Below are 25,323 nucleotides of genomic sequence, written 5' to 3'. Positions count from 1 at the left end.
CAGAAGGTGGGGCAGGGGGTGGCAGCTGCTGCTTTTAACCACATTATGCATCACTTTGATGAACTTTGCAATTGTTTTATTGAGGTAATATATATAAACCAAAATTCAGCATTTTAACCATTTTTAATTATGCAGTTCAGTGGCAGTATGTACATTCACTTTCCGTGTAACCACCACCATCTTTCGTCTCCAGAATGGCCACATCTTCATCAGCTGAAACTCAGCACCCATTAAACAGCAACTTCCTGCTTCCCAGCAAGCACCATCTACTTTCTGCCTCTGTGAATTTAATTACTCCTATAAGTGGAGTCATTCTGTACTTGTCTTTTTGTAACTGGCTTATTTTACTTAACATAATTTCTTCCAGGTTTATCTATGTTGTAGTATGTGTCAGAATCAGCCTTTTGCTGTTATTGTTGTTTGCTTTGTTTGCAGTACTGAGGATTGAATCCAGTGCTAAGCATGCACTCTACCACTGAGCTACATTCGCAGCCCCTTTCTAAAATTTTATTTTGAGACAGGGTCTTGCTAACTTTCCCAGGCTGGTCTTGAACTAGCAATCTGCCTGCCTCAACCCCCAAGTCACTGAGATTACAGGTGTGCGCCACTGCACCCAGCAAAACTATGTTTTAAACAGAGGAGGAGGAGGAGGAGGAATAAAGGAAAAAGATGTAGGTAGATGATCAGAGCTCACTGTGGTCTGGTGAATTCGGTGCTATTTGACTGGCATATTAGCTTTTTGTTGCTTTATAAAAAATTACCACAAACTTGGCAGCTTAAAACAGAGCCTCTTTATTATCTTACTTCTGCAGGCCAAAAGTTCTATGGGCTTAACTAGGTCCTCTGCTCCTGGTATCACAAGGCTAGAATCCATATGCAGGCTGGGCACAGCTTTTATCTGGAGGCTCAGGTAAGAGTCCACCTCCAAGTTCATTCAATTGCGGGCAGAATTCAGTTACTTATAGAACTGAGGTCCCTATTTCCTTGCCGACTGCCATCTGAGTGTCGCTCCCAGCTCCTACAAGCCTTTTTCCTTTCCTGGCACCTGTCCCCCTCTATTTTCAAAGCAAACAATCACAAAGCAATTATTTCATGTGTCTCAAATCTCTGATTTCTTCTCTCCTACCAGCCGGAGAAAACTCACTTTTTATGGGCTCATGTGACTTGACTCTACCCAGATAATCCACCTTTTGCCATATAACCTAATCACATGTTCAGTTCATAAAAGGAAAGGAACTATGCAATGGTGAAGGTCACTGGGCAGCCAGAATTCTATCATGGCCCCCAAAGATCCTCACCTTTGGATAACTCCCTCCTCTATGAATACGTTACATTACATGCAAAAGGGATTTTGCAGATGCAATTAAGGTACTAACCAGTTGACTTAAAATTGGGAGATTGCCCAAGTGGGCCTAATATTATTACACAAGCCCTTGATATTAAGGCAGAGCCTTGTTCAGTTGGTGACAGAAGTCAGAGATTCAAAGAATAAGGAAATTCTGTCTGCCTTTATTCTCTTGAAAGTGTCAGGCGCACATGCAAAGGATCTGAGAGCAGGAACCAAGAGTACCCCATGGCTACCAGTCAGCGAGGAAATGGGAACCTCAGCCCTACAATCACAAAGAACTACATGAATGCCAACCACATGAATGAGGCTGGAGATGGACTGTTTCTTGAGAGTCTTCAGGTAAAAGCCTGGTCCAGCTAACATCTTGATTTCAGGCTTGAGGTATGGGCTGTGAATTTAGTCAACTTTGCTCAGACTTCTAACCTTCAGAATCACAAAGTTATAAGCAGTGTTGTTTTAAGGCACCAAGTGTGTGAATTTTTTAATGCAATGATAGAAAACACACACTAGCATGCCCTTTACCTGTCTGTCCCAAACTCTTGTTTGTGTTATGGGAGACATTCTGGACCAGTAGTTATGCTCTCAAACTGCAGACAGGCAGACCTTGTTGGAATTTTTTCTGTGAGGATTAGCAGTTGTGAGCGCAGTAGACATTCACTAGACAGCAACAGTGATGCCTGTCTGTACTCATTCTGTGAGTCTCTGATCAGCGCTCTGTGAGCTTTCCCACTCCTCTGGAAAGTTCATCACAGCCTCCTCTGTACTTTGCACTTACTCTACTAGTGCACGCTTCACTCTGCTGGCTAATTCCCTCAGCAGAGCATTAACTCTTGGAAGGCAGAAACCTTGTCTTTTCAGAGCTTGCCCCAGACTCTGTCATGAAGGACTCTGAGGATATCCATGGAGGAGGAGCCTTGAAGAATTCTGAGCTACCCAGTGAGGAGGGTTGCTCAGGGAGGGGAATTTTTTTTCATACTAGGTAGCTACCTGTCAGGGATGAAGAAAGGAATGGACTTCATGACATTTTGGGTCTTTCTGCTGCTACCTTGTGTTTCAAAGCTGGCATTTTTATCATTGAAGCACAAAGAGCCAGGAGGTAAGTGTTGAAGGGTGAGAGATCACCCCAGCAGTGGTGAATAGGGAAGGCAAAGTCAGTATTTGGGCTGGGTGTTAACTCATTCACTCAATTTTACTTTTAAGATGTTGAAGCTGGAGTCCTCTGCTGGAAGATGCTGAAATGAACTGAAAACAGGTAGGATTTTGACAGATGCTCCTGATAAGGAAGCTCTAGGTAGGAATCATGTGATGGATGATCAAAGCCTGACAGATCCAGTTATCCAAGGAGCCCATTACAGGAGCAGCCTGGAGCTCCAAAGCAGGCAGTCTGCTAGAATGGCAAGGATCTTTTTCAGTAGTGTGAGGCAGAAGAAAATGAGAATAAGTACAGTGTATCCTAAAGGGTTGGGGCTGGAAGCTCGGAACTTTGTGCAGGGAACCTGAACATGGAAGCGCAGGCTTCTGTGTGCAGAACAATTGACCAGCTGACAGGACCAGTGAAAAGGTGAAGGCAAGATGGATACTGGGCGCCCCCTAGTGGCCACACTGAAAATTACACTAATACCACCCAGACTCAGCCAGCACCCCACAGATTGAGTGCTTATTTGTTGAGAGGAGGACCCACTCACTAACCCAGGAGAATCTCTCATTGTAGTAAAAATGAGTTGTGTGAATGCATCTGCATCTGGGGTTGTGTTCTCCTGTTGCCCAAATGTGTAGGTGTATACATGTGTTTGTGTGTATGAGCGTGCCATTTTGTAAGTGCCTTGGGAGTGTCTGCATTTGTGCTGGTAATCGGGCTCATGTGTGAGTTGTGTGCTAGTGTGCAAGCATGCCTTTTGTGCACCTTTGCCAAAACATGGGACTATATGTTTGTACATACTTGTATCTGTTGGTATGATCATTGTGTGCTTGTGAGTGCATGTGTTAATACAACTTCTTGGAGCTTGGCTTTCTTTTCTGTTACACATTGAAATAGTTAAGCTTCATAATCTTATTGTTTGTTTAAAGTTTGCTCTTGGATGCAGGCCTGTTCCAGAATAACTAGCAGATGCAAAAAGTATCCATTATGTATTTTTGCAATTAGCCAAAAACCCAGAAACTTTTCTTAAATAACAGACACAATTCTGTGGGTTACTTATTGCTGAGACCCACCTCCTCTCCCCAGTTTGCCCTGGGCCCAGCCCCAACCCAGAGAGATCCCTAGTGAGATGGAAAAACCATTAAGGGTTTCAGAATAGAACTCAAGGGAGCTTATAGTGAGGAGGAAGAGGAGAAAAGCAAGAGTTGCCTCCACAATCTAAATGCCTTTGTGGAACTGACTCATCCAGCTTAAGTTACCCAGCCTTCAACCACAAAACAGAACCCACATTCCTTCACCTGCTACTAAGTCTTTCCTTTGTACATCCCCATCTCATCTTTGCACACTCCTATTGCCCATTAGTTGGTACAGGGACCCTCACCACCTCCACCTAGGTGAGTCTCCCGCATCCCTCACTGCTATCTCCTTGCTAGTGCTGCTTCTCTCCTCCACTACAATCCAGTCACCTCCTGGCCATCAGCAATACTTCCACCAGCAAACTTGGTTGGGCGGTTGCTCCAAGCACTGAGAAAGGCACCTGGGAAGCAGGAACAGAGGCTTAAGAGAATTTCTCAGAATTTGGGTTCTGAGAAGACACAGATCCTCATGATGCCCTTCCTCCTTCCCTCCCCTCTTCTATGGAGGGTGTTATGGTTTGGATGTGATGTGTCCCACAAGTGCTCATGTGTGAAACAATGCAAGGAGGTTTAGAGGAGAATGATTGGATTCTGAGAACCTTAACCCAATCAGTGAATTAATCCCCTGATAGAGATTACCTGAATGGTAATTGAAGGTGGGTAGGGTGTGGCTGGAAGAGATGGGTCATTGGAGGCATACCTTTGGGGCATATATTTGGTGAGCTGAGCTTAGTCTCTGCTTCCTGATCATCACATGAGCGGCTTCCCTCTGCCATGATATTCAGCCTCACCTGGAGCCCCAAGGAATGGAGCCAGCTCACCACAGACTGAGACCTCTGAAACTGTGAGCCCTCAAATAAAATTTTCCTCCTTTACAATTGTTCTAGTTGGGTCTTTTAGTCACAGCAGCAAAAACGCTGACTAAAACAAGGGGGAACTCCTTCCTCTGTGTCCTGGGTTTCAAAAGGGCCTACAGAATGTGCCTCAAGTTCCAGGGGGACGTAGATAGCTATGATTTGAATAGGACTGTCCCTGAAAATCAGGGCTAGAAAGCTGCAGTGCCCAGGATCTGCTTGCACATTTCCAGTTATGGGAAATTCATCCTGTCCTCAGGAGCCCAATTTACTCCTGGGCAGTTTTAACAGAAGGCCTTGCCTCCTCAGCCTTAGCTCTGCCCTCAAGCCACACTGAACACATGGACTCCATCCCTTTCGGAGGTTGGAGACAGTCGGTGGTCCCTTGAGCTCTTTGCACCTTTTCAGAGAGTGGCAGCTCACACGTCAATATCCATTTGACAACTCCCTATGAGAGAACATTTGGGACCCTCTTACAGTATTCACCCCCCTCAATCCATGAATTTCAGGGATGGCAAGATGAGGCAACTATTTAATATGTAAGCTTTCATTAAGGTTATCACCAGTTGTCAATTCACCAAACACTAAGTACCTACTCTGTGCTAGGCACTATGGATACAAAGACCAAAAAGATGTGGTCCCTTGCCCAAGGCTGTTTCCATTATCTGTTCTCAAAGTATCAATATCAGTGTCACCTGAAACTCTATAAGAAATGCAAAATTCTTGACCACACTGTAGATTTACTGGGCAGGGGGCCAACAGTGTGGGTTTAACAAGCCCTCTAAATGATTTTGATACACTCCAACATCTGAGAGCCACTGGTTTAGTTTATATCACCTTCTCCCAGGAGATTTAAACTTAACTTTAATTCCTGGAGGTGAGGCCTGAGGCATTGGTTTTTGTCTTAAATATGGTTTAAAATACAAAAATTCAATAAATGCTTGGCTACTAAATGAAGTCCTGTCACACAGTAACTGGCTCTAGAGCATCACAAGATACTATTTTGCTGTCCAAGTCCTTGATGGGAATGACAGTAGTGAAACCATGCTGATGCTGGAGCCGGAGCAGGGAGAAAGGACCACAGGTTCTAGGCCAGCTTCTGCTCCAGTCTGTCTGGAGGGCACTAAGGAGGTCACTTTCCTTCTTCCACTATACAAAAGTTTACTAAGAATCTACCCTGTGCTGGGTCATTAAGAGTTAGAGCCAGGCATGGTGGTGCACACCTGGAATTTATTAGCTAATCAGGAAGCTGAGGCAGGAGGATCACAAGTTTGAAGTCAGCCTCCACAACTCAGCAAGACCCTGTATCAAAATAAAATACAAAAACAGGGCTAGGGATGTAGTTCAGTGGTAAAACAGCCCTGGATTCAATCCCTAGTATTGTGTATGTGGGGAAAAAAATCTACCAACACAGACTGAATATAGATTGGTGGGAGGGGAAGGTTTTTACCAAATCTTTGTTTTCTGGTCATGGCCCTCCTTTTTTTCCAAGATATTTACATTTTAAGTCATTCTCAGTTTTGTACTGAAAAGAGAGGGAAGCTGATGGTGTCCAAAATCCAACTCCCTTTCTACCCCTAGTACTTTATAACTATCAGCTCCCAATCTTCAAGAGGAATGAAAATAGAATCCCAAGGGTATCACAAACAGACCCTACTGAGACCCAAAGTTCAGTGATGGCTGCTGTCCAAAATACTTTTTTCAGTTTATTTTTTCAACAAATACTAATTGAGTGTCTACTGTATGTATCTTGCCATTATTTCACCAATTAGCCATAAACTGTATGGTCCATAAAATGAATTTGCTGATGGTAATAAATACTTTCTTAAATCAAATATGCAAACTAAACTCAGAAATATCCATAAAAATTCCTCAAAACACAAACTAAAGATAAATGAAGATAGATGGTATTAAGGGGAGTCACATTCCTAAAACACATTTTCTTCAACAAAACACTCGTTAAGAGGAAGAAAATGGGATTATGAAAACTTCTGATTACTTAGATTAAGTAATGTGTTTGGGGTTGTGGCTCAGTGGTATGGGTGAGGCTCTGGGTTCGATCCTTAGCACCACAAAAATAAATAAATGAATGAATGAATGAACGAAACAGTTTTGATTTGGCATGGTGGTATATGTCCAATCCCAGCTACTTGGGAGGCTAAGGCAGGATGACCATAAATTCACAGCTAGCCTTAGCAACTTAGAAAAAACTTACAGGACTGGAGATGTAGCTCAGAAACTGAGTACCTGCCTAACTCAAATTTTAAAAAAGAAAGAAAATGATACTGTTGGGAGTGACAATCTGTAGAATAAGTCAGCCTCCACAAGAGCCATCATGTATGGTATAGAACCTGCAAAATCCTAATTCTCTAAATAAAGGGTGTTACTCTCCCTGCCTCAGCCCATCACCTGAATTTTGGAACTTTAAATTAGTATACACAGTAGCAGTAGCAGCCTCAAATCCAATTGTTACCTTCTTTCCCCAAGTAGCTCTTATACCTAAAAAAGGCCCTAAATAGAGGAAGGGATATAAATTACAGACTCTGCCCAATCATGTTTGATACTATATGACATGAACATCTGTCACAGATGTTTTGAGACCAGAGGAATTCTGATGTAGCTGGGTTTTTTCTTTTGTTTTGAGAAGGAGGTCTCACTATGTTGCCCAGGCTGCCTTTGAACTCAGGCTCAAGCAATACTTCCGACTTACACTCCCAAGAAGCTAACTAAGCCACGTGACACCATACCCAGCTGACACAGGTGTTTTAACTTGACTGTTTCAATGTGGGAATAATTTCATCCAATCTAAAAGCCAATTAAACGTTAGCATCTCCCCCTTTCAAATAATTTTCCATCTTGACCATTTTCCCAGATGAGGACAGGACAAAGTGCCTACTGAGCACCAAGTAATAAGAGGAAAAAAAGCTTGACATCATGAGGTCATTTTGATACAGTCTCATCATGATCAGATACTCAGCTGGCCAATTTTGGGCAGCTGCTTTGGAGCCATGTAAAAATGCTTCTTTATAAAACCAATAAACAAGTCAGAGTGAGCCAAACACACAATTTTGTGTAAGTACTAATTGCTGAACTTACTCAGTGTCTTTCTCCCAGCACTTGGAAGCTTTTGGGACCAGGGCATGAGAAAGTTCAACCCAGAATCCTCAGAAAAGTTGAAGAGCTTAGAAATTTGCAATGAAAAACTTAATATCTCAAACATATTTTGTATCAACAGACAGACAATTTTAAAACTATTTTGTTATAATAATTATTATTTTGCTATTGTCATTCTTTGGTTTGCTGACAAACACAATGCCCAAAGATGTAACCTACCTGTAACCAACTCTGATACCATCACAGGGGTCAGCATCTCTGAAAACTGGTTTGCTAGTGAAAAGATATATATATATATATATATATATATATATATATATATATATATATATATATATATATATATACATACACTCAGTATCATACTCTTTTCAGGAAGATTTCAAGAAATTAGTACAGGAACATTTCCAAAGTTTACATTGTAGCTTTAAATTCTTTTTTTTTTTAACTTTCTTCCTAAATGTGGTTATTCACCCAAATGAGGATACATAAGCTAATTACATGTATATTGCTTAATGGCTTTTGATTCTACTGTGTAGAAGACAACCTGTAGAGTATCTGTAACCACACTAAGTGTGGTGTGTTACTAGATTCCAGGCCAGAGGCCTGATGGGAAAGGCCCCCCAAATTAGGTCTAGCCATTTGCCCCAAAAACCAAATGGAAAAAGGAACAGTGAAAAGCAAAAAGGAATTTTAATCAATATGGCCCTACAGGGAATAGGTGATCAGTGTCTCAGCCCTGTCTTTGGGAGAACTGACATGAACTCCCACATTATATAGATAATAGGACCAAAGTGTGCAGTCAAGCAATCTTGGTCATAGGGTGGTTTGGCTGATGATTATCTCAGGATTGGTCAGGCAGCCTTGTAGGCTGCAGTAAGAAAGTGGTTGTTGCTTTGGAGGTAGTTTCCATTTATTGATGAGACCTATTGTTCCTGGAATCCAAGGTGACTGACTCAGAACAAAGGGACAGATGCAAAACAGAGGCGGAGATACCAAGTTTTTTATTCTGCTTTGGGCTAACCACTGGGCACTTACAGGCCGAAGTGAGGAGCCAAAGTCCTTGTTACAGGTGGGTATGAAGTGGTAATGTACCTGGTAACTTGCCTCTGAAGATGGTTTGCTCTAATTGGTTAGGCTGTCAAGGCCAGTGTTTAGAATGTATGGTTACTTCAAAATATATCATAAGTAAAATAATAATTCTCTGTCTGAAACAACTTCATACAAACAGAAATTTTCTGACTTATTACCTCTCTGTCTCCTCTAAATAAATAAGTAAACTTTCTTCTTAGAATTGGGATTTAGGAAGGCAAGCCCACAAAAGAAAAACCTCCTTGAAGATGGACCTGAGAGAAGCAGGTTCTGCTCTGAAGAGCAGACACAGCAGGACTCCATAAAGGTCTGAGCCTAAGGGATGCTGGAGCTAGTATGGTTAGCCATGACCTTAAATTCAATTTCTTCCTTCAGCTCTCCCAACAGAAAGATGGTGGCCTTCAGGGCTTAATGAATTCCCATATGAATATCACCCATCCCAAGCACACCTGGATCCAAGCAAATACTTATACTGGCCTCAGGGAAGAGGAAATAAAGGAATAGGTCATTAGGATCATTGTTTGCCTTTCTTCAGTGAAAGGAAAAAAAAAAGATGGTTAGAATTAAGGAGTACTTAATTTAGGTGAAGATGCAGGTAGATTGGGGAGAACTGAAATAAGAATATGTAAGTATGGGGCTGGGGATGTGGCTCAAGTGGTAGCGCCTGGCATGCGTGCGACCTGGGTTCGATCCTCAGCACCACATACAAACAAATGTTGTGTCCGCCGAAAACTAAAAAATAAATATTAAAATTCTCTCTCTCTCTCTCTCTCTCTTAAAAAAAAAAATGTAAGTATGACTTAGGTTAATCAACATGAGACATCTGAAAATCTATGCATATCAGAGTTTTTTAGACAGAAAACTCCTGGAATATTTGAGCACTGGTTTGTGCGATTAGTACCCGTTTGAAGATGAAGACACAAAACTCCAGGGAAGAGATGCTAACCTAGTTTGGCCTATTTCATCAATTGCTATTATCTTCAAGAACCACTGGAATATTTGGCAACCACTACAATCACAAGGACAAAGCCATAAATCCACAAAAGCCCTTCTGAGACCCATTGCCTGCTGTCAATTTCCCTCTCATAGGCAAACAAATGATGCTTCCCACAGTAATGAAACAGGCTGCATGTGACTGAATCCAGATTAATACAACCACTACTTTTTTTTTTTTTTTAACATACTACAAATTGAACCCAAGGGTACATTACCACTGAGCTATATTCTCAGTCGTTTTTTATTTTGAGACTGGGTCTCACTAAGTTGCTGAGGTTGACCTTAAATATTCAATCCCCCTGCCTTAGTTTCCAAATTGCTGGGATTATAGGGACGAACCACTGTGCCTGGCCCAGATTACTTCTTGAAGAAATGGGATAAAGTCATGCTTCCCACCTAAGTCAAGATGCCCAAACATAATACACAGGGCAGAAAATTCTCCCAGACCTGAATTCTGCTTTTGCCTTTTGAGAACCCACATGTTAAATATGATACTTCTTTATCTTTAATATCTTAAGAGAACAGAAATCTGAGCCAGCAAATAGCAAAGGCCTTAGCACAAAATTTATTGGGATTATTTTACTAAATAACTTATATACATTCAACATCACAGAATGGAAATAATTTAAAGAAACACAGCAACACAGTAAGGCTCAAATTAGGGACTTTCCAGAAACTAAAGAATGTCTTAGTGACTATATCTTTAACAAATGGAATGACCAAACTAGTGAAATCAGATGTATCTCAATCAACTACAAAATTCAATCTTGCCAACATATTTTTCTACTTAAAAGCAAACAAAAAACAAAGCTTCATAATTTAGTAATTACCGTATTTCTTGGTTTCTATTCTCAAATGCCAAAGAAAGATACCTGATGAAAGGAGGCAAAACACCTAGTCTCAGCAGTCTTCAAAACTGTATGGATGCTCTCACAATTGTTGGTATAAATATTTAGATTCCCACCTGACAGATTTATTTACTTGTGTGACTAGGAATGCTCTCAAAACCTTAGTCTTTACCTTTGCTTCACAATACAGTGGTATGATGAAACCATTAATAAAGGCCCTCTGTATTGGATGGATTAAAGTGTTAGAAAAAACTACAATCTCTTCCAAGAAACCAAGATTAATATCAACATAAATTTTGGTGGCCAATATATTATATTATATTAAGGGATACTTTGTTTTCTAATGGCAAGTATATTGAAAAATTTCTCATCAGTAAGTCAGTTTCATAATGTGCATAGAAATAAATGATTCTATTATAAGAATAGCCATTAACTCGTTCTCACTATTCCCAATAACTTTAAATATAAAATTTAATTATTAAAAAATTCCATGCCTTATTTAACCCTGGATACCAAGTAATTTAAGTCTTGAAAATGAAAAACATTTAAGAACTCTCTATTAAGAACTAAGGAGCCAGGCATGGTGCCACACACCTGTAATCCCAGCTACTAAGGAGGCTGCCGCAGGAGGACTACAAATTCAAGGCCAGCCAGGGCACCAATTGTGTCTCAAAATAAAAAATACAAAGGGCTGGGATGTAGCTCAGTGGTAGAGTACTCCTGGGTTTAATCCCAAGTTGTACCACCACCAAAAAAAAAAAAAAAAAAAAAAGAGAGAAAGAGAGAGAGAGAGACAGAGAGAGACAGACACCATGGTTACTACTTAGCATTAGAGAGAGAAGGAAAAAAAAATTTCTCAGAGATTTTAAAGGAAGAATGGACTCGAGCCTTTTTAAAATTTTGTGCCTTTCAATGCTTCAATGTGATGTCCCTTCCCCACCCCAAAATTTACTAATCAAAATTAGCCAGGAAGGGAATCAAACATTTGTAAGATAAATTTATTATTCTTCTGACCAAAGTGCAATGATTTTTAAAATCTTTTAAAACAAGTAACTATGAAAAAGTATTTCAGAAAATAAAATGCAAATGGGAACTTTAATCATTAGGTTGTTTTACAATTTATCTTATCCCTATATTTAGTCTCAAAAAAAAAAAAAAACAAAGACTTGGAAGCGTTGCTAAAATGAGAACTGAATCATTTTAGTATAAATCTAGCACATGCATTTCAAGGTTCCACTGCTAGGAATTGTGTTAAGATCAGTTTACTAAATGAATAGCACTGTACAATTGAGCATAAGGAACACAAGCCATTAGATGTGATCCTTGCTCCATATCCTCAGATTATGTCAGAATAAAACTGACAATTCCTCCAGGCTCTGAACCCCTCCTGCCCCCAACCCAAACCCTGGAAGCCCTGACATACAACTTTGTGCAAGTTGAAGTAAATCAAAGCCTAAGTTTTCCCATCTCACTGTAGGAAATGGTCAGTTATTTCATAAATACTAAAACGCTGTTTGAATCCATTTTATGAGTTTGTTTATACCAAACACCTTGCACAAGAACTGACTACACAAAATAATTCCTTTGAAATTTGGTCCACAAATTCAATTAAGAGGTTAGAAATTTAAAACCTGCAAGAAAAGAAGTGGGAATCCTTAATTCTAAAATGTTGTAATTTCTAAAGGGATGTACATGCATACTAAAAAATTTTGCTCACAGAAGGCACAAACTATAAAAAGGACAGTCATTAATAAAAACAAAGAACTAGCTGATACCCTTCTTTGTTTTGTGAGCACCATAATAACTAAGTAATTAAACCTGAATTCACTGTCTACTCCTGTGACCAAAAACAAATCAAAAACACCATAAAAATTTACTTTGTCTTGTCTTACTATGTATTTTCTAGTCATTAATTGAGATGTAATTTTGAAGATTAAAATTGCCTTTAAAAGGGGTTGTAATAGCAGCTATCAAAGCAATATTCAAGCATGATTTCAAGGATGCTTTCAGGTTTAGAGTTAGCCTTCTTTGTCAAAAATCTTCACAACTTCATCAAAAACCTGTGAAGAAAAAAGAATAATTTTAAAACCAGACAGTGAAACACCATACAACATGTGCAAGGCCATGGATTCAGTTCATAGCATGGAGATGGCATGGGATGAAGAGTGGGCAAAACAGGGGGGACAAAAAAAAAAAAACCCTACCATATAGATAAATTATTATTAAAACCAATGTTATATTAATTTTTAAAATGGATCTATTTTTTAAATCACATAATTTCTTAGGTTCATCTATTTCATGTTAAACATCATAAACATAAAATTATGAACATGTGCATTCAATTTTATTGATGCTTTTAGGATAAAACATAATTTTTTGTTTGTTTTTGCCATACTGGGTATAGAGCCGAGGGCACTCCATGAATAAGCCACATCCCCAGATGGGTTTTTTTTTTTTGAGATAGGTCTCACTAAGCTGCCCAGGCTAGCCTCAAATTTGTAATCCTCCTGCCTCAGTCTCCAAAGTCATAAGATTACAGGTATGTATCACTTCAACCAACTCAAAACATAGTTCTTGACAGGCTATCAATACTTTAGTAAAATGTAAACTGAAGTGGCTTATTTCCTTTAGTTCTAATTCTAAAAAATGAAGTTTTCTTATGTATTACCTCTACAGAAAGTGGTAACAGATTTTAAAAAAGATTCACTGAATATTCTTCTTCTGGACCTTTCTATCTTATGAATATAAAAGAAAGGTGAGTCAAAGAATAAGGGAAAGAACAATTAGTGAACTAAGAAACACTAGAAAATGTGCAGGCTCAAATCACAATTTAGAGATCACTGATTTATGAAGGCAGGGATGAGTTGTGGAAACCCTGCACCTTTGGAGCTTTGTGTTCTGTGATGAAAAAGGAGAAGGCACTGTGGAGCTCTTGTGCTAGATGACTTGCCAGTCACACTATAGATTTTTTTAAAAAATTAAATGATCCAAATCACAGCGATCAAAATACCAATGTTCCAGTGTTTAGGAAAAGAGATTTAGAATGAATAAACCATCCACTTCTCATGAAGAACAAATCTGAAGTTGTAAAACCTATTTTAGACCTGATATTCAAAAGAGAGAAAAACCTATTTTCTCATTGATTCTCAAGTGTCTTGAAAAGCAAATAAACTAATCTGTCATTAGTTTTTATTTTACTCCTGCCTACTTCTGAAGAAATAATCACATTTTCACTTGACTCTTTCTCAAAAACAGGCCAGGGACACTCACTTCATCAACAGACTTAGAAGCGTCTATTTTCTTGACTTTCCCCATTTCTTCATATAAGTCAATAATTGGCTTTGTTGACTGAAGGTAAGTCTGAATTCTGTAAAAGAAGCAAATATCATAAGATTCTAGGTATCTTCTTCCATGTTACAGAATGGCTCAGAGGACATTAGGCCCAACCCAAATGCCTCAGCATCCTCTCCTTACACAAGCCACTGCACCTGTATCAGCAGAATCTTTTAATTTAGTTTTCTACACTAAAACAGGACAGGAATTTAATTTGTCACTCAAGCTCCACATTGGGATTGAGATGGTTAAATGTAAAAACTGAAAAGTACCTCTTTTCCAAGCTCTCTCTGTTGTCATCACTCCTACCACTACTCTTTCCCCTCTCAAGACATCGTTCGATACAGATCTAAAAAGAGATATTTAAGTAAAAATGTTATTTAAAAAACAGAAAGATATGAGCCTGCCATTCTTTTAGCCTGAAAAGTTTGAAAAAACTACCAAAAATATCCTGCATTAAACCCAATGTGTCTAATTCATTAATCAACATGCAACTCTTTTTAAAATTAAACATGTGGTTCAATTTATATAAACTAGGTTAAATAAGTACAGAACATAATAAGAATTCATTCATGACTCAGTTTTTCCTGTGTATATTTTTTTCAAACCGCAATAAAAAGAAGATCTGTATGTGTATGGTTCCATCTCGGATATATTATTAACTTATTAGGTATGAATTACATGCCTCAAACTTTGTTTCATTTTTGCTTACTTTACAATAATTCCATAAATATCCAAATATTTAAGAGTCAACATATTTGAATAAAGCATTTCTTGTTAATTGTGAATAAACATTTTTTAGTTATAAAGCTGTGGTAACATTCTAAAGTTAACTTTGAAGGATAAGTGAAAACATATTTTTGGGGGTTAGAAGAAGAGTTACATTTAAAACAACTCAAAGGCTGCAGCAAGACTCTACCAAAGGCACATCTGTAACTCAACCTAAGAATAGCCAACTTCCTTTAAGGCAGTACTTTAGATTCTTATTCTTTCAGGCTGTTGGCATTAATTTAATGAAATTTATATCACAGCAGTTGTCAGACAGTCAGGCCTTTTAATTAAATAAGAAATTCATTCAGTTATTTAAAGGTATGTCTGGGCATGTTATTAGAAGAGGTGGGGGAGGAAAAAAAAGAACTCTTTCCTGCTTTTTTCAAGACCATTTCATTCTTAGAAGTGAACTGGGCTATACTGCAGGTTTCTTTTAAAAAGAAAGCCTCCCTAACTTTCCAGAAAAGTTTTTTTCCACCCTAGTAAACAATACACTCTCTGAGAACACTGAATATTTTAAAAAGTAGTAGTTCAGTTTCATTACATAACATCATGGTGCATATCAATTCTCCCCCCACCCTTTCTTTTGCAGTACTAGGATTGAACATAGGGATACTCTACCTTTTTTGTTTTTGTTTAAGTTTTATTTTGAGACAAGGCCTCAGTTGCTCAGGCTGGCCTTGAACTGATGCCTCCATAGCAGAAATTACAAGTGTGTGCCACTGTACCCAGCCATGCATGGCGATTCTTAAATTTAAAAGAACTGATTCTTGTTACTGTGAAATTAAATCAAATTTTAGGTTCACCAAACTGCTGATGTCAAGCAGCTATTAGTACTCCAACAGCAAGATAGTCCTGTTCTGTCCACCCAGTCTACCAACTGGAAAAATACTGATAAAAAACAAAACAAAACAAAAACGCAAATAGAAATAAAATCACTTAGTCTTTCTCTTAATAGATGACAATCAGTTGCTTAAAGCTGATGTGGGCAGATAAAGATTTTCCTCTTACCTCATTATCACAGTCAAAAAACAGAACAAAAGATACATCTGCCTTCCCATCCATGGTCTTGTTCCAACCTTGAAGATTGTCTTGATTTCTTGGAAATCCATCAATCAAGAACTTATTCTTCTCGGCATTGGCAGCCATTGTTTGATCCATTTCCTAAAGAAAAAAGATTTAGGTTTTAGTACTACATTAACAAATTTCTTAAGCAGAATAGTGGATCTGTGGGTGTTTTGTTATTTTTTTCTTTTCATTTCCAGTTTTATATCCTCAAAACTTTTATTCAGGGGCTGGGGATGTGGCTCAAGTGGTAGTGCGCTCATCTGGCATGAGTGCGGCCCGGGTTCAATCCTCAGCACCACATACAAAGATGTTGTGTCTGCCGATAACTAAAAAATAAATATTAAAAAAAAAAATTCTCTCTCTAAAAAAAAAAAAAAAAACAAAAAACTTTTATTCAGTAGCTGTTGCTGTTCAAGTCTCAAGTTTTCAGTTTTGCAGATATCCCAATGAAACTGACATGGGTGCATTAAAATAGACTGGAAATAATCATCTAGAGCTTATATATTATTATGTTTATTAATATTATAATCACTATATTATAACTGTCTTCTATTATATAATTATATATTATGTGCTATAAAATTGTATTACATATTATATACTATATTTAAGTTTTTATAGGGGTTCCACATCTGGGACAATGGGACAAAATGGGTTAGTAAAGGCTATCCTGCCTTCCTTTAGCAGCAGCTCTGTGAGTGCCAGAAAGCCCTGCTCTTTCATCAGAGCTGAGCAAGAGAGTGGCAGCTAAATCTTTATCCTCAATATTATATTTTCATTTCTTCTTGTTTCTCTACTCTCCTCTTCTCTATTTAATTATTTTTCTGTGCACTGATGCAGACATCAGCTTAAATATTTGGTTCAAGTGAAGCAAGCATAATGAGGAAAAAAGAATCCTGCTTTCAGCCTCTACCAGAAAATTAAGAGTGAGGTGAAATGAATCAGAAATGGACACATCAAAGGAATTGACAGACTTCTAAGGAAGAAAGAATATATACCAGGAAACAAGGATGTATCAGGGACTAAAGACTCAAACTTCTCCAGATCTCAAGTTTATTTTGGTTCATGGTTTCAGGGGTCTCAGTCCATGGTCAATTGACTTCATCTCTCTGGTACTGAGGGGAGGCAGAGAATCATGACAGAAGACCAGGATGAAGGAAAGTTTCTCACCTCAGGGTAGATGTTTTGTCATTCTTGCAACTGTAGATGTCATAGCAGGAACTATTTGCTTAATGCTGTATATGGTTTGCATTAGTTATCATTATTATTTATCTCCCCCTAAACACTCAGGGACACTGTTAAGTCTACAAGGTAGAAACTCTACTACTTCAGATCCATACAATTAGATGGGTAAACACATGAACAACATGAAAAAACAAGGGAACAAATCACCCCAAAACAAAACAAAATACTTGCATAACAGAATCCATTGAAATGTCAGAGAAGGAGTTCAGAATGTTCATAGTTAAACTGATCTGCAAGGGAAAAGGTAATATAAGGAGTGAAATCAGAGAAAGTACAGGAAGTGAAAGATCATTTCAATAAAGAGAAATTTTTAAAAAAAGTTAAATCAAGAAGAAATTCTCAAAATGAGAGACTCAATAAACAAAATTAAAAATTAAATGGAGAGTATCACCAGCAAACTAGACCACTTGAAAAACAGAGTTTCAGGCAATGAGGACAAAATATATAATCTTGAAAATAAAGTTGACCATATAAAAAAGATGTTAAAAGAACATGAATAGAACTTGCAAGAAATATGGGATAACATGAAAAGACCAAATATAAGATTTATTAGGATAGATGAAGGCTCAGAAATATAAACCAAAGGAATACACAATCTTTTCTAATACATAATATCTGAAAATTTCACAAATCATAAGAATGAAATGGAAAATCAAATAGAGGAGGATTACAACAGACCCACACCAAGGCACATTACTATGAAAATGCCTAACATACAGAGTAATGATAGAATTTTAAAGCTGCCAGAGAAAAAAACAACAGGTCACATTTAGTGGGAAACCAATTCAGATCTCAGCTGATTTCTCAACTCAGACCCTCAAAGCTAGGAGGTATTGAGATAATGCATACCAAGCTCTGAAAGAAAATGAATGCCAGCCAAGAATACTATACCCAGCAAAATTAACTTCAGATTTGATGATTAAATAAAAACTTCCATGACAAACAAAAGTTAAAAGAATTCACAACTAGAAAGCCCACAGTACAAAACATACTCAATAAAATTTTTCATGAAGAAGAAATGAAAAATAAAAGTGAAAACAAGCAAAAGGAGGAACTATACTAGAAGAAAATCAATCAAAAGAGAAACTAATACAAATTAAAATCCACAAATCAATAAAAATGACAGGGAATAAAAATCATTTCTCAATAATAACATTGAATGTTATTATTAATCAAATTAATTAATTAATCATTAATCAAAGGACATCGACTGGCAGACTGGATTAAAAAACAAGACTCAACAATATGCTGTCTCCTCCAGAAAGCTCATCTCATAGGCAAAGTCATCCACACACTGAAGGTAAAAGGATGGGAAAAAACATCATTCTCATGTATCTCCTAAACAAGCAGGGGTTTCTAGCCTTTTATCAGATAAAGTGGACTTCAAGCCAAAGCTAATTAGAAGGAACAAAGAAGGTCATTTCAAGCTGTTTAAGGAAAATATACATCAATAAGACATAACAATTGTAAATATTTATGCCACAAACAATGGAGCATCTTACATACATCAAACAAATCATTTTCAATTTCAAGAAGCAAATAGATCACAACACAATAATACTGAGTGACTTTAATGCACCTCTCACCACTAGAGTCTCTAAACAAAAATTAAATGAAGAAGATATACAACTAAAAAATACAAATAATTTAGACTTAATAGACATGTATAGAATATTTCATTCATCAATGACTGAATATACTTTCTTTGCAACAGCACACAAATCCTTCTTTAAAACAGACCATATCTTAAGCCACAAAGCAACTTTTGGCAAATACAAAAAGAGAGAGAGAAATATCATACCTTGCATTCTATCAGATCATAATGGAATGAAATTAGTAATCAACGATAAAATAAAAAATGAAATACACTAACACCTGGACTCTAAATAATACATTATTTAATGACCAATGGATAGCAGAAGAAACCAGCAATGAAATTTAAAAATTAGAAAGTCACCAAATAACTAATTTAACATTACATCTCAAAGCCCTAGAAAAAGAACAAATCTAAAAGCAGAAGTGAGGAAATAATTAAAATCAGAGCCAATATCAATGAAACAATCAAAAAATTCAAAAAATCAACAAAATAAAAGCTAACTAAGAGAAAAAAGGAAAAACTCAAATTACTAAACTTCATGATGAAAAAGGAAATATCACTATGGACACTGAAATATAAATGATAATCAGAAATATAAATGATAATCAGAGGGGCTGGGGATGTGGCTCAAGCGGTAGCGCGCTCGCCTGGCATGCGTGCGGCCCGGGTTCGATCCTCAGCACCACATACCAACAAAGATGTTGTGTCCGCCGAGAACTAAAAAATAAATATTAAAATTTCTCTCTCTCTCTCTCTCTCTCTCTCTCTCTCTCTCTCTCTCCTCTCTCACTCTCTCTTTAAAAAAAAAATGATAATCAGAAACTATTTTGAAAATTTATACTCCAGTAAAATAGAAAATCTTGAAGACATCAACAAATTTCTGGAGATATATATAAAAAACCTATCCAAATTGAATCAGGAGGACACAGTAAATTTAAACAGATCAATTTCAAGCAATGACACTGAAGATGCCATCAAAAGCCTACCAACAAAGAAAACTCCAGGACCAGACAGATTCTCAGCCGAGTTCTACCAAACCTTCAAAGAAGAACTAACACCAATCTTCCTCAAATTATTCCATGAAAAAGGAGGGAACCTTTCCAAACTCATTCTATGAAGCTAGCATCACTCTGATGCCAAAACAAGACAAAGACATCAAGGAAAGAAAACTTTAAACCCATATCCCTGGTAAACAAAGAGGAAAAAATTCTTAATAAAATACTACAAATTGCATACAAAAACATGTTAAAAATATAGTGCACCTGATCAAATGAGGTTCATTAAGGGGTGCAAGGTTGGCTCAACATACAGAAATCAATAAACAATTCAACACATCAGTAGACTTAAAGACAATAATCATATAATCATCTCAATAGGTGCTGAAAAAGCACTTGACAAAATACAGCATCCATTCATGTTCAAAACACTAGGAAAACTAGGGAACATACATTACAATTGTAAAAGCTATATATGTTAAACCCAAGGCCAACATTCTAAATGGAGAAAAATTGAAAACATTTCCTCTAAAAACTGGAACAAGACAGGAACGCCCTCTTTCACCATTCCTGTTCAACAGAGAAATTAAAAGGATACAAATAGGAAAAGAAGAGCTCCAACTATCCCTATTTGCCGACAACATGGTTCCATATTTAGAAGACCCCAAAACCTCCAGAAAACTTCTAGAACTCATAAACAAATTCAGCAAAGTAGTAGGATATAAAATTAAGACCCATAAGTCAATTGTGTTCCTATACACCAATGATGATCAGCTGAAAGAGAAATTAGGAAAACCATTCCATTCACAATAGCCTCAAAATAAATAAATAAATGAATAAATAAAATATTTGAGAATCAATCTAACAAAAAGGTGAAAGACCTCTACAATGACAACTACAGAAAACTAAAGAAAGAAACTGAGGACGACGTGAGAAGATGGAAAGATCTCCCATGTTTATGGATAGGCAGAATTAATATTGTCAAAATAGCCATACTACCAAAAGTGCTATGCAAATTTAATGCAATTCCTATTAAAATTCCATTGACATTCTTCATAGAAATAGAAAAAGCAGTCATGAAAATCAATCAGAAAAATACGAGGCCCAGAATAGCCAAAGCAATTCTTGTAAGAAAAGTGATGCAGGGGCTGGGGTTGTGGCTCAGTGGTAGAGCACTCACCAAGCACCTGCAAGGCCCTGGTTTCAATCATCAGCACCATATAAAAATAAATAAATAAAATGAAAGTATTGTGTCCAACTACAACTAAAAAATAAATATTAAAAAAAAGAGAAGTGATGCAGGAAGCATCACAATACCAGACCTTAAATTATACTACAGAGCTATTGGCACAAAAACAGACTGACTACCAATGGAAGATAATAGAAGACACAGAGACAAACCCACATAAATACAGTTATCTCATATTAGACAAAGACGCCATAAACATACATTGGAGAAAAGATAGCTTCTTCAACAAATGGTGCTAGGAAAACTGGAAATACATATGTAGTAGAATGATTAAACCCTATCTCTCACCTTGCACAAAACTCAACTCTAAGTTGATCAAGGACCTAAGCATTAGATCAGACACCGTGAGCCCACTAAAAGAAAAACTAGGCTCAACTCTCCATCATGTCTTCTTAGGAACTGACTTTCTCAAGACTCCCAAATCATAAGAAATAAAATAGAGAATCAGTAAATAGATGGTATCAAACTAAAAAGCTTCACAGCAAAGGAAACAATCAAGAATGTGAACAGAGAGTCTACAGAGTGGAGAGAAAATCTTTACCACCTGAACCTCAGAGCATTAATCTTCAGGATAAATAAAGAACTCAAAAAACTTACCCCCCCCCAAAAAAATAATTAAGTAAAGGAACTAAACAGGCACTTCACAGAAGAAGAAATATGAATGGTCAACAAATATAGCAATTAGAGAAATGCGAATTAAAACTATACTGAGATTCCATCTAATTCCATTCAGAATGGCAATTATCAAGAATATAAGTAACAATAAATGTTGGCGAGCATGTGGGGGAAAAGGTACACTCATACATTGCTGGTGGGACTGCAAACTGTGGCAACCACTATGAAAAGCAGTATGGAGATTCCTCAGAAAACTTGGAATGGAACCACCATTTGACCCCATTTTCCCTCTCCTCAATTTATACCCAAAGGACTTGGGTCAAGGGGTAAGAAAAGAGAAGAGGGAAAAGAAGAAAGAGAAATAGAAAACAGAACAAATGTTTGTATATTACAAAGGAAAGGCTCAAGTATGTACACACAGATTGTTCAGTTGAGGTATACAGCTGTTCAATTTCTTCCCAAGGGAAAGCAGAGTTTCCAGTTCTGCCATTCTCAAACATCATGACTACCTTCTACATGCAAGGAATTCAACACTCCTATTGTTCCACTACTCCAAAAAGGGTGGATTTAATTTGCTTCCTTGCTGCTCTGAACTGGTTGGCATTTGTGCTCCTTACCCTCTTTAATAAACTGATGGTTATCTCAACTGGCACAATCTTTCCATCTTTAATGTACTTTTCAATGAGTTCACCATACTGTGAATCTGGGTTCTTCCTTTCATCACGAAGAAGTTCTCCTGCAGAGAGGTGGGTGTAGCCATATTTCTAAAGAAAGAACACAAAGGAAAAAACTCAAAATTCATTCAAACCCAGTAGTAGGACTATACATTTTTTATTCTAACTTTCAACAATAAACAAGTTTTGCTTGAATATTAATAAAAAAATTTTGAGATTTCATATACTCCAGTGGGATTACTAATAAGTATCCTTACCCTTCATAAACATGTGTGTAAACATGAAATCATTCCCAAATTTATCTTAAATGTTCAAGGCATTAGTACCTCATTATACTCCTGCACATACACAACCCAAGCTTAAGTACTATAAATACTGTTCAAAGAAAAGTCTAACAAAATTTTATATGAATCAAGACAAAACATCAAAAATCTTACGACTTGGCTACACCTACCTTCTATAAAAATTTTTGCTTTCTTAAACTTGAAATGTCTAAATTGGGGGCGGGGAGTGTGCTATGGTCTTGACCTAGCCAGGGGTCAAGACCATAGCACATATAAAGCCCTTGGGTTCCATCCCTAGTATACACCCCCACCCAAAGCCTAAATTAAACATCACCATTTATAAACCTCATTCCATTTGTTTTTCCTTTAATAGTAAATAGCATAAGATCTACCTTCCCCACAAAATCACCTTTCCTGACTACTCTGGAGAGTGCTCACATAATCAAATGTGCCTGAAAGTATCAATCTCTCTCTACCTAGACCATTCCTATCATGCCCCAAAGTCCATTTTGTAGCTTTCTACTTGTGATAAGAAGTCTCATTTGTAAAGTGGAAAAACAGAAACCTACTTTTCAAGTTTGTAGGTATAATTAAATGCCATAATGCACATAAATTGCCTACTACTATTTGGGCATAAAAGCCATTCAATTACATTCTTGTTATCATGAAGATACTTACCTTATCTTTTCATATAATACACAGTCATGCACTGCATAACAATGTTTCTGTCAATGATGAATCACTATATATAATGGTACATAGGATTATAATGGAGTCAAAAATTTTTATTGCTTAGTGACACCGTAGCTGACAAGTTGTAGCACAATGTATTACTCACATAACATTGGCAATGCTGGCGTAAAAAAACCCGAAAGTGTTGCCACTCATATAAAAGTATAGTACATGCAATTATGTAGAGTACATACTTCTTGATAATAATAAACAATATTACTGGTTTATGTATTTACTATACTTTTTATAATTAGAGTGCATTCCTTCTATTTATCGAAAAATTGGTGCACACCCATAATCCCAGTGGCATGGGAAGCTAAGGCAAGAGGATCATGAATTCAAAGCCGGCCTCACAAAAGCAAGGCGCTAAGCAACTCAGTGAGACCTGGTCTCCAAATAAAATACAAAATAGGGCTGGGAATGTAGCTCAGTGTTTGAGCACCCTGAGTTTAATCCCAGTATCCACCCTCCCCCCCAAAAAAAACCTGTTTATGACATGTTCCCAGCATCAGCCTCAAACATCTCAGGCTTACTGTGTCTACTGACTGCATCAAGAGGCCATACTGAGTAACTACCCTAAATCATGTAGGTAGGTGAAAGTGCACTTAGTGGTGCTCAAACAACAAAATGCCTAATGGCACATTTCTCAGACCTTATTCCTATCACTAAGGAATATATGACTTAATGACAAAGATACTTCTGAGAAATGTGTCATCAGATGATTTTGTTGTTGTGTGAACATCAGTGTATACTTACACAAACTAAGAGAGCTACAAAGCCTTACTTTAGTGATATATCTTATGGCACCAAATCATACATGTAGCCGGTGGTTGACTGAAGTGTTTTTATACAATGCACATATGTTTTATATATAGAGAAAGAGACAGACAGACAGACAGACACTTACTTTAATGGGTTTTGACAAAACAACTAAAGGAGCTTAAGTGAGACAACAGATATGAATATCTTATAAAAGGTCAACAGTGGCAGTATTATTATTATGGCATAGATATTTATTATTCAGGACTTGGAAATCATATATTAGGTCAGGGTATAGGATGTCAGTTAAGCTAAGTCCCTTAAGATGCTATATTATATTGCCATTTCCCCTTGGGTTAAATGAGAAAACAATACAGTGTAAGAAATAATTCTGAGTAATGAAAAATAAAGATGTTGTGTCCACCTATAACTAAGAAATTTTAAAAAAAGAACTATACAAGCCACTTTAAAAATGTTTTTTTCTCTCAAATATTAGAAGACATTCGATGCTCAGTTGCACCAACCAACATCCCAAATTCTTTAAGATTTCCTCTATAGATTTTTATCTTATCTATGATAAATACTTGGATAATTTAAATGTTATATTAAATTTCCATGTGAAGATTTGAGATAGCCCATACTTTTAAACTGTTTGATTTCTCATTTTATAAAAAACAGCTCTTTCAATTATCCAGGATATGGTGAGCTTTGTTTTGTTTAAGATATTTTTAAAGTTTTTTTTTTTGTTGTTTGTTTGTTTGTTTGTTTTAACAGTTCTGGAAATCAAACACAAGGACTCATGAACACCAGGCAGGTGCTTTACCATGGAGCTATATCGCCAGCCCAAGGGTCATTTTATTTATTTATTTTTTGGACGGCAGAAGCCAAATTGTTTACCTTTTTCCCACTTTCCAAAATTCTTGGTTAAGCTTGCTCTTGCTTACTAAATAGTAAGCTAGCAGTATGGTGGTCAATAAAGGAAAACAAACTCTGAACAGATTGTTTGCTGACTTAACTTGGGTATAAAGCTAAATGAGAACAAACAAAAACCTTAATACCATCCCTGTCTCTTAGTCATAAAGGTCCTTCCACTAGAAGAAATGACCAAAAAGAGATATCTAATTACTACAATTAGTATTTTTATTGAAAAACCACATTTACATGAAATAGAAATACAAAGTTGTTTAATTATTTAAACTTATTTTTAAATTATTTCACATCATTTATAAATGCCTATTTGGATCACTGAGTATAGGCAAACTTCTGAAAGCTGTTTAAAGAAAAGGACTTTATTTAAAAAATGAGGCATGACCTACTTTCCCACCTACTATGTACAATTTTTTTTTTTTAAAGAGAGAGTGAGAGAGAGAGAGAGAGAGAGAGAGAGAGAGAGAGAGAGAGAATTTTTAATATTTATTTTTTAGTTCTCGGCAGACACAACATCTTTGTTGGTATGTGGTGCTGAGGATCGAACC

The 25,323-nt window shown here is 37.1% G+C and overlaps 1 protein-coding gene across 2 annotated transcripts in view; it reads right to left on the bottom strand.

Moving 5' to 3' along the window:
• Positions 1 to 12,284: 12,284 nt before the first annotated feature.
• Positions 12,285 to 25,323, bottom strand: part of Cmpk1 (cytidine/uridine monophosphate kinase 1) — a 33,646-nt gene continuing 20,607 nt past the window's right edge. The window contains exons 2-7 of one of the 2 annotated variants that reach the window (XM_077790960.1): positions 22,017 to 22,163; positions 17,111 to 17,173; positions 15,642 to 15,794; positions 14,132 to 14,208; positions 13,797 to 13,893; positions 12,285 to 12,586 (exon numbers count right to left, since the gene is read on the bottom strand). In XM_077790960.1, the coding sequence (XP_077647086.1) occupies positions 12,545 to 12,586; positions 13,797 to 13,893; positions 14,132 to 14,208; positions 15,642 to 15,794; positions 17,111 to 17,173; positions 22,017 to 22,163 (579 nt within the window). In that variant the 3' untranslated portion in view covers positions 12,285 to 12,544. The remainder of the gene's footprint in view (positions 12,587 to 13,796; positions 13,894 to 14,131; positions 14,209 to 15,641; positions 15,795 to 17,110; positions 17,174 to 22,016; positions 22,164 to 25,323) is intronic. The other variant, XM_026410668.2, reaches the window with a different exon arrangement.

The sequence above is a fragment of the Urocitellus parryii genome, chromosome 11 (assembly GCF_045843805.1).
Source record: "Urocitellus parryii isolate mUroPar1 chromosome 11, mUroPar1.hap1, whole genome shotgun sequence".
In the NCBI taxonomy this organism is placed as follows: Eukaryota; Metazoa; Chordata; class Mammalia; order Rodentia; family Sciuridae; genus Urocitellus; species Urocitellus parryii.
This window is presented reverse-complemented; position numbering and strand designations above follow the sequence as displayed.